This window comes from Petaurus breviceps, unplaced genomic scaffold (assembly GCF_028583685.1).
Source record: "Petaurus breviceps papuanus isolate PSGF00001 unplaced genomic scaffold, PetGlider_PUasm1.0 181, whole genome shotgun sequence".
In the NCBI taxonomy this organism is placed as follows: Eukaryota; Metazoa; Chordata; class Mammalia; order Diprotodontia; family Petauridae; genus Petaurus; species Petaurus breviceps.
Window position 1 is genome coordinate 28,210,336 of NW_027185784.1, and position 10,527 is coordinate 28,220,862.

The following is a 10,527-nucleotide window of genomic DNA, read 5'->3' on the forward strand; positions in this document are numbered from 1 at the left end:
GTGTGTGTGTGTGTGTGTGTGTGTGTGTGTGTGTGTGTGTGTGTGTGACTACTAACAAATTTCATGCGATTTTTCTGGGCAATATTGCAAAATTTGTACCCCAGAGAATAAATTCCTTTAATGATCTGCTGTTGTTTACCTATTAAAATTCAGAAGAGAGAATTTGAAGAGCAGTGACTAGTGTTGAATTAGCCAATCAACATTTATAATGATAATGAAGACCTGACAGTCTTCTGAAACCTATAGCCAAATTAGCAGGCTGTGTTAAGAACTAATTGGCTCAAATACTTGCCTCCAGGTTTCTCTCTCTCTCTCTCTCTCTCTCTCTCTCTCTCTCTCTCTCTCTCTCTCTCTCTCTCTCTCTCTCTGTCTCTTTGTATCTGTCTGTCTCTGTCTCTCTCCCTCATACATGTGTGTGTGTATATATATGTTATAGCAATATATCTTTCTATTATTATATAATATATATATATATGTGTATATATATATATATATATAATCTTTCTCTTCTGTTTTCTTGCTGCATACATGTATAGATATTTCTTTCTTTCCTCTCCTTGTTAGCTTATGTTTTTACCCTGTGTGTCTCCTTATTTCTACTTTTCTTTTCCTTCTCTTGCCCCTTCCTTTCTAATTCCCAATGTTCCCTCCACAAAACCACCCTAAACCAAAAGGTTTAGGTTTTTTACACCTGAGGTTTAATGGACCAAAAACACAGACCCGAATTCTAATTGGAAATGTTTGTATTTATTTATACACCTTTGAATTCTGTTCTAATTCCTTGCCTATATAAGTGACATGTAACATTCAAGGTATAGTTTCCCTTATTCAGAAAACCTATCTGAATTATTTTTGCCTATATTAATCTCTTTTATGAACATATTAAGTTTTGAACCTCACTCCCTCAGTAGCCTTAGATTAAAAAAAAAAAGGTACCGTGTGTTGGAAAGTCGTATACCTTAAAACATCTTTTAACTTTTGCATTGCATTTCTGGATATGTGTATTTTGTTGTCCTACTGCACTGGATTTTTTTTTAACATCCATCAAAGGTAAATGTAATATGATCAGATGCAAATTTTGAAAGTGTATTTTCCCTTCACTATAGCCACTGCTTAGTGTGCTTAGACACTTCTTAGTCTTAGACTTAGACTCTTAGACTCTTTCCTGTCCCTTTCCCTTCACCTCCAGTTGATTTAGTTTTGATCTAGGGTAGTAGTTTGAGAACATTCAAGCAGTATTCAATAAAAGCTGATCAGCACTTTGAAGAATTTGAGACTAATTTCTATGCCTATACTTTCTGCTTAATTAAAAAGTGTGCATACTTTTTCTGCATTTTCCTGCAAGAATTTTTTTGAAATTATGTAGCAGGTTTTCCTCTATTGCTGACTCAATAGTTGAGTTATATTTCAAGATTACTCTTGCAAACGATCAAAAGCTAACAGAAAGGCAGCTATGATAAGGAGATAAAATGTTGGATAGAAGAAGGTATAGGTAGGTAGAAGTTTGGTAACATTACTTTAGATTAAGTTTTTCACCTTGCTGGCAAGCATTGAGGGTAGCTGCTATTTATAGTTGGAGCAGTAGGTTACATTGCTATATCTGACATTCCTTATTATAATGGCTTTATAGATTAGAATGTGCTAGTAATCCTCTAATATCAATTTTGAAATATTGAAGACTTTATCTTAGCTTATCTTGCTAACAGAATACATTACCTCAATATGCCCTTTATTTTCTTAGAAATTCATTTGTACAAGGTCTGATTGCAAAACTAGGCTCTATCCCATCGGTTATTAATTTCTTTTTGGTATTTCTAAAGACTTCATGTTAACCCTTGAATTTTGGGTCTAAATATAACAAAAAGTAACCAGTGTTTATTGACTAATGATCTGGACCAAGAAATTCCTAAGATTTTGAAGAAAATTAATTTCAGTCCTACGGATGATAAACATCAATTTGTGGAATGGTAACAATTTGGAATTTTTTGCTGCTAATTTTTTACTTATAATGTTAAACTTCTTGAAATGTTCACTAGATGTGATGCTTGAATACCTCTTTCAGAGCACAATCTGGGGTTCAAAAAGGGTGACATAAGGACAAAGAGCTGCAGGCCTGAAACAATATTCTTAAACCAATGATGTAGCATGTAGCACTTTCTAATCAATTCTTTTGACCAAACAAAATAAATACACTTTTTAAAAGGTTCCCTGACTCTTATCCTCACTGTTCAGTCTCAGTACACATCTCTGGAGCCTTTCTGACCCAGTTACTTTATTTCTGTGTATTCATAGTTTCTGGCTTCAAGTTTGTGTGTTGGACCAATTCCTTGGCAAGCTGAAGGTGAACCTGTCAATATTGTCTGATAAAGGGAGATACTATGAGATTCATGGTCCTCAGAAAATGGACTAGTTCCAAGGCCTCTTGTTGCTGTGACCCCAGGACCAAGTGATCACAGCTTTACATCTGGAAGGGACCTAGGAAATCATTCAGCCCAACTAGCTCATTTTACAGACATTTTTACAGAGGGACTGTGACTTGTCTAAGGTCATACAACTAGCATGTAGATATAAACCTGGGTGCTTTCACTTCAGATCCGGTCTTCTTTCTTTTAAATTATTCTGCTACTCTGGGCTACTTTCCCTCATCATAGAACCAGAACCTTGTGACCAGAACCAAGCAAAATGCATGTTCAGAGTGGAATTCACCTCAGGATCAGCTGTTAAGGGTCTAGCGCTGTTAGGCACTTTCAATGGGGGATAAAAGGCAGATGGTTCAAACAGAGAGGTGCACTAAGAAACTCAGTGCTGCTCAGGGCTCAGTCCAACCCTATCTGTTACTACAAAAATCCAAAGTGAGCATTTATATGGAAGGGACAATTCTTCTTTCTTCCATTAGGTAACTTTAACAAATGTAGTGAATAAGCAGTGAGGAATAAAATCTCTGAATAATTGGATTCAGTCTCTTTCAGTCCTAGGAGTAAGGGGACAGAACTCTAAGGAAGAGAAGATGCACAGGACTGTGAGGTAGGTTTTCTCACCTTGACAGTTTTCATCTTTCAACAGCAAATACCAAATAAAGTGAATCTTTCATTCAGCTCCAATGTGAGGCTTTAACAACCTCAAGACCAGTTCATATCCATCAGTTTCATATCAAAAATCTAGCTCAGAAAACTTACCTTCTCCAGGAAAGCTCTGTTCCTTATTTATCCTCCATTCATTCTATCCTAATCTTCCTTCACTTCTTCACACACCCCCTCTACCCCCACATTGCCTCAGTAGGGGTAAAATGGGTTGCAGCTAAGTACATTTGCGCATTTTAGACTTTATAAGTATTTATTGTGTGAAGGTGTCCTATTTCTTTGATATGATGAGAGATCTTTAGTCAGGGATTGGGTCTCTCTGGAGAGGGATAGATCATAGGATCCAAAGAAGAATTGAATCCATTTCTTTCCTAGTCCTGAACACTAGATGCTAGTGCCTAAATGATAGAGCAAGATTAGAAGAGGGACACCACCTTGTTTTGTACTGAACTCTACCTCCCCTCCCCTAGGCTCCACTGCTTGTCCTTAAGGTTGAAGGGTGTGGGTCACCCAATGACCAAAGAGTGGCCATCTCCTTTCAGCCTCAGTACTCTGTGTATGGCCGTGGTGACTTCCCGATTACGGAAACTGTAAATGAGTGGGTAGAGTAGGGGTGTCACATTGGTATAGATAAGTGCCAGTGTCCGGTCCTGCTTTGGGGCATAACTGGTCTTGGGTCGTGCATACATGAAAGTGGCACAGCCATAGTGTAGCAGGGTAACTGCCAGGTGGGAAGCACAAGTGGATGCAGCCTTCTTGCGGCCCCCAGGTGAATGCAAGCGACGCAGGGCACCCACAATGGCACCATAGGAAGTCAGGATCAGGAAAGAGGGCACCAATAACAGTACAATGCAGGCTCCAAGTAGGGGCAGTTCCTCCACATAGCTGCGGGTACAGGCAAGGTGCAACAGGGCAGTGATGTCACAGAAGAAGTGAACCAACAGGTGGGAGCCACAAAAGGGCAGTTGAAAGACAGCCACTGTGAGAAACAGGGAGACCACTAGTCCCCCGAAGCAGCAGCTTAAAGCCAGCCTCCCACAGAGCCCTGAAGTCATCATGACTGGGTAGCGCAAAGGGTGGCAGATGGCTACATAGCGGTCATAGGCCATGGCTGCTAGCAGGAAGCATTCAGCTCCACCAAGGGCCACAAACATCTGCATTTGTACTGCACAGCCCACAAATGAGATGGGGCTGCCCCATTCTTGGCCCCTGGCCAGGTCAGCTAGGCAGCGGGGCACTACTACCAAGGTATAGCAGAGCTCAATAGCTGACAGCTGGCAGAGGAAGAGCAACATCGGGGGGCGACTGGCAACTGAGGCCACAGACACAAGGATGACCAGGTTTCCACTCAGGGTGGCCAGGTGTATGACTAAGAGAAGCACAAAGAGGAAAGGCTGTAGGTGAGGGAACTCAGAGAAGCCTTGCAGAAAGAAGCCAGAAGGTATCTCTGTTTCATTCCATGCACCCTCCATGTACTGCAACTGAGAGCCGTGGTATCTGTGGGAAAGGAAGGAGATGCCAGTTTGGAGACATGATCTGTTGTTGTGTAAATAGCATCGGACTTGGAATCAAGTGATTTTGTCTTGCATCCTGGCTCTTCCACTTATGAATGTCCACTGTCACATGGGACAAGTTACTTGTCTCTGGGCCTCAATATCCACGTCTTTAAAGTGAGGAGTTTTTGACTAAATGCTAAAACTCCTCCCAGCTCTAAATCTAATGACACTATAGTTGCTACAACTGTGGAACAGGGTGGAACAAGGGAAGAAGAACGAGGGGACATCTATAGAAAGAATTCCCTGAGAAAGAACCATTGAATGTATGGCAATTTAATGAGAGGAATTATGGCGTAGTGTCAAAAGCCCTCTGAACCTGAAGTCTGACCCTTACTATGTGACCATGGGCAAATCATTTAACATTTCTGATTATTAGTTTATCTATAAAATAGAAAATGACTAGCACAAAGCACTTTATGTACTATTTGAGACTTACAACAATTTTGCTGAAATGGGTAGTATAATTATTCCCATTTTGCAACAGAGCAAACTGAGACTGAGAGAGGTTATATGACTTACCCAGGGTCACAGAGGTAGTAAGTGTCTGAATCAGGATTTAACCTGAATCCAACTTCAGCACTTTATGCACTAGCTACCTGGTTGCCTAGTAATATATACAGCACCTGTCTCAAAAGATGGTGGAGCATCCAGTGGTATATATAGTGCACCTCTCCTAGGAAGCTTCCTGGAATGAGGACCAAGAGCATTGCATTTGAATTGGAAGGACTTAGTTTTAAGTCCCCTTGGTGGTGCTTAATAGCTGTGTGTCCCTTCCAAGTGTAGATCCCCAAGTCTTCACTCCCTTCCATTTAAACATTTCTTCAACCTCCTCCCCGTCTGCCCTTTTCCATCATCTTAACCTTGATTCTTTCCCATAAAACATGCCTCTCACCTGTGCAAACATTTCATAATCTATTCATTCTCTGGGTTAACATTTCTGCTTGTTTGACTTGCTCACATATGATCATGTTAACCATTAAGAGATCAGGGGCCATATTTTTGTTATTCTTTACTCCCTCTAATTCCTTCCCTGTTTGATCTGGGACTGAGCTATTCTATTTGTTTTTCTAATCACATAATCAAAGAAATTTAGGGTTACAGGAGATCTTAGATTGTTTAATTCAATCCCTGCCCCCCACCATTTCACAAATGAAAAATAGTAGACTCAGGTCACTCATGCTACTTAAGAGTCAAGCCAAGATTAAAACCCAGGTCTTCTGTTTGATTACTAGTCCACTGTTTTCTCTATGCCCAGACACTTTCTGTCTTCTTGTATCAGGAATATTATCAATGTTCCTGACATTTTAGCAAAGAATCAAATGAAATATATTGCTTTACAAATATTAAATTGCTTTATAGTCATTAGGTACTATTTAATTAAAAATACTGAATAATTTAACTGTCAGGCATTGCTGATAAAAGAGTGGATGATGTATATATTTGGATATACCTTTCATTTCATCAGTGAATTCCACATTTTACAGAAGAATATATTTTATATAGTACCTTTGAATATTATATATATGTATATATGTATATCCCGGAATATCAGAAGTAGGAGGCACCTTTGACACTACCTCCTCCAACCCACGCATGAACAAGAATCCCTTTGCTAATGTTATTGACAAGAGGTTCTCTATCCTGCACTAAAGACTTCCAGTGACAAGGAAATGATTACATATTCATTTTGTTTTCATGTAGCATTTAGATAGCCAATATAGATAGGCTTGAAGGGACATAAATGCCATTATGTAAAAGTAATATAAACCTTCTCGGACCACTGTAAAAAATGGATTTTGAAAATTTGTTTGGTGATGGAGATAATGATGGGGAAGGCCAGAATGACAACTTGTGAATGTTCAGTCTTGTTATTTTTACTGAGAGACCAATAACTTCCTCCCCCTTATCCATTTTAATTGAACTTACAATGAGTTGGTTAATTTTGCTGCTTCTTATTATGAACTCAGTATATAATAGCAATTTGAGAAATGCAGTCTGCCCATTGAGCTACCCATGCACATCATAGAGCCCTGCAATGTTAGATTTGAAAGGGACCTTACAGATCATCTGTTTCAGTTCTCTACCTAATTCAGAGAATCCTCTCCTATACCATACCTGATAGATGGTTATCCTCTTTCTGCCTGAAGACTTCTAAGAATAAATATCTCACTGCTTTACTGGGCAGCTGATATAATTTTTAGACAGTTCTAATTCTTAGAAAGTTTTTTTCTTTCCTTCCATTGAACTGAAATATGCCTCTCTCTAATTTCCACTTATTGTGCCTCGTTGTTTTCTCTAGGACCAAGTATCACAAATACAATCTCTTTTCCTTGTGTCCATCCTTCACACACTGAAGATAGTTATTTTGTCTATGTTATTTTCTCTTTAGGGAAAACATCACTAGTTCCTTCAACTGATCCACATATGGTATTATCTTGAGTCACTTCACTGTCTTGGAAACCTTTCTATACCCTCACTTACCCATCTTTATGACTTGTCAAAATTTTACCTAAAATTTCCTGCTCCATCCCAAATTCATTATTCAAGATGTAATCTGACCAGAATGGAGCTCAGCAAGACCTCTCAGCAAGAGTAAAAGATAGCATTAGTAATATGAACAACAATATAAAGTAATTTGATGATCAAAAGAGAAGTTTAGTGAGTCCAATAAATTTTTTATAGCCACATAAAACCATATAAAAAAGAAAACATAACTACATAATTGCATTATCTAAAAATGGGAGAGAAGACTGTCTCCTTCCTATTTATATTTCCTTTCTGTAAAAGGATAGTAGTGGTTATTAATAAGCAATAGAAACGTATTTTTAGGTAGTTAATGTCTATTCTCTATCTTTGAGGAGGGAGGACAGTCATTATCAAAATAATAAAAAACTAAAACAATTAACTATTTCACAGTTGAAAAACAAAGAAAGAGTGAGCTAACTCTTTCTCCCATGTCCCAGTAATGGAATGGGTCATTTCCCTTTTTGTTATGGGGAATAAATTTAGGGGATAATCCTTTACAACTTCCAATTGTGCCCTATGCCTTCTCTTTCATGCCCCATATTTTCACATATCATTTCATCATAATTCACTCTTACCTCATCTGAAAAACTTTTATATATAATACCAGAAATACTCTGAGGGGTATGCAATGATGTACAATCATGTCCAACTCTTCATGACCGTATTTGGGGTTTTCTTGGCAAAGATACAGGAGTAGTTTTCCATTTCCTTCTCCAGCTCATTTTACAGTTGAGGAAACTGAGGCAAACAGGGTTATGTAACTTGGCCAGGGTCACACAACTAGTAAGTATCTGAAGTCAGATTTGAAGTCAGGAAGGTGAGTCTTCCTGACTCCAGGCCCAGCACTCTATCCATTGCACCACCTAGCTTCCCCCATAACATTTAGAACAAAATATGGAAAATAATAATAATGATGATGAGACCCAGCATGGGTGTGATGACTCGAGAAACTTTCCTGGTTGCCATGAAGACTTATGTTCAAGAATAACCTTGGACACATTCTGTTTGTGTGTGTGACCCTGGGCAAGTCACTTAAATTCTCAGTGTCCCAGACAATTCCCTAAATGGGTAATCTGTAAATAATGTATGTTGGTGGAAGAAGATCCTCATTAGGACCTCCACACACAGATTTGGTATAGTAAACAACAAAAATAACAATAATAACAATATAATCATTTTACATTTATATGGGACTAAAACTATACTGTGCACGTTCCTCATATCTGTCTTTGAAGTAGGTAGTATAAATAGTTTGTACCCTATCCTGCGGGTGGGAAAATTGAAGCTCTGAGGGTAAAGTGCTCTTTTCTAGTGCCAGAGTCAGGCCTTAAACTCAGAAACTTTCTAATTTCAACACCAATGAATATCCTTTCTGCACAGACTCTTTGTGGAGATTTGGTCCTTTGTGGTCACCCAGGACATATATCCATCTCACACTATGACCTACGAGCCCATCTACACGTTCTCTGGTAATCTGTCCTTTCCTGCTCATGTCTTCCTCCTTTTTCTCTTATCAGGTATAGAAAAAACAACTATACAGCTTTTCCTTCTGCATTTTTACTTAAAGGTTCAGGCTTATTCCTTTTTTTTTTTATAAGTTCTCAGAAACTCCCTAAAGAATCTCTTTTTTCAGAATGGAGATAAAAGTGACCATTGCTTTTCTGATACTTGGGCATTTATAATGACAAAATTTCTCTGAGGTCAACAATTTCATTTATTTAAATATTCAATATGACTTTTCATTATTATTTAAATAACAAATATTTAAACATACATATAAATAAGTATCTTTAAAAGTCAGAAGCACGTGTGCTGATGAATTATTGACAACTTGTTTCTTAATTGTTGCTAAGAATCCTGGGTACTTTTATTACCATTTCATCTAACTTCTCCAAAAGACTCCTTGGGAATGAGAATCCAAGTGAAGAGGGCATCAAACCGTCAGTCATAGTCCCCATTGTCTTCTTCTCTTTCTAGAGGGGACCTTTTGTCCCATGGTCACCATGAGATTCTCCTGATTTCTGCCTTTGGTGTATTTTAAGAAACTCTTTCCAAAGGAAGGAAGGAATAAGCAGGGCCTTTAAAAAACAACCACATTTCCCAGCCACCATTTGTAGCAGAGGAGGAGAATTAACTTCAAAGAAACAAGCATAAAACCCAACATAAGAAGTTTCTGGCAGGGAAGTTGTTTCTGTTCCAAAAATCCAAAAGGCTAACCTCATTGCTTTTAACTGCACAATCACTGCCTTGTCACATTTTGATATTCTAGATGCTAGCTCTCTTGTACTGAAAAATGTCAACATCTATTCTATAGAGAACAATTCACTTCAATTGACCAAATATTTTTTAAACCTCATTCCAAAGATGGAAAACAACAGAGTCCCTTCCCTCAAGGAGGTTACCATCCAACAGAAATATTTTATTCTCAAATTGCATTTGAAGTCACCTTTTGTTGTCCTTGAATTGAAAATTTTTTTAAAGAATTTGTGCTAAAAGGGACCAGGGCACATCCCTCTTAGTCTTGAAGGTCCTCCTTCATAGTGATGATGTCTGAACTTTTTTAGGTTTTTGCTGCACCTGGGTGCCAGAAACATGGCAGGTAGTTAGGCGAACAAGAGTGGTGATGAAACTCAGAACATCATTATGCCATCAGAGCATCTTTATAGGGATCAAACTTGTCCAGTCACCTGATTAGGTGACTGGGCTTCAATATACCTGTGCTCCAAGGTGTATCTCAAAGAGAAGCAGCTTTACACTCTGGCTTTCTCTGAGAGCGCATTTCTTTAATCATTGCAGAGTTAATGAGGAGTGTCTTTTAGTTCAAGAGTCCTGTGGACAGGTTCTGTCTTCCTTACTTTATTGCCTCTCCCACTGATGGGAAATAGGAAAGATGTGATGGAATTCAGTGTAATGAATAGTTCATGGGGAGGAACTCCACACTGTGTATAAAGAGATCTGGCTTCTAATTTTACTTCTGATAGTTACCGGTAGGGTAGTGACCTGGACAAATTTCACTTCTCTGGATCTCATCAGTCAAATAAAAGTCTTCTCTACTCAGTCACTCCTCACCCCCCTCCAATGTGACTTGTATCCATACCTCTCTACTGAAGTAGCTCTCCAAAGTCAGCATTATATTACTTTGAATTCTACTCTGTCTCTGTCTCTCTTTCCCTCTCTCTGTCTCGCTCTCTCTCTTTCTCTCTCTGTCTCTCTGTCTCTCTCTGTCTTTGTCTCTTTCTCTCTGTCTCTCTCTCTATCTCTCTCTCTGTCTCTCTCTCTCTGTCTCTCTCTCTCTGTCTCTCTCTCTGTCTCTCTCTGTCTCTCTGTCTCTCTCTCTCTGTCTCTGTCTCTCTGTCTCTCTCTCT

General features: G+C 38.8%; 2 protein-coding genes across 7 annotated transcripts in view; one reads left to right on the plus strand and one right to left on the minus strand.

The window, feature by feature from the left end:
- The window catches only part of LOC138160705 (olfactory receptor-like protein OLF3), a 650,404-nt gene that overhangs the window by 395,691 nt on the left and 244,186 nt on the right, over positions 1-10,527 (plus strand). The window lies entirely within an intron of this gene.
- Positions 3,587-4,552, minus strand: LOC138160410 (olfactory receptor 10AC1-like). Its single transcript, XM_069087010.1, has one exon. It carries the CDS (start codon positions 4,550-4,552, stop codon positions 3,587-3,589), a length of 966 nt encoding a protein of 321 aa, XP_068943111.1.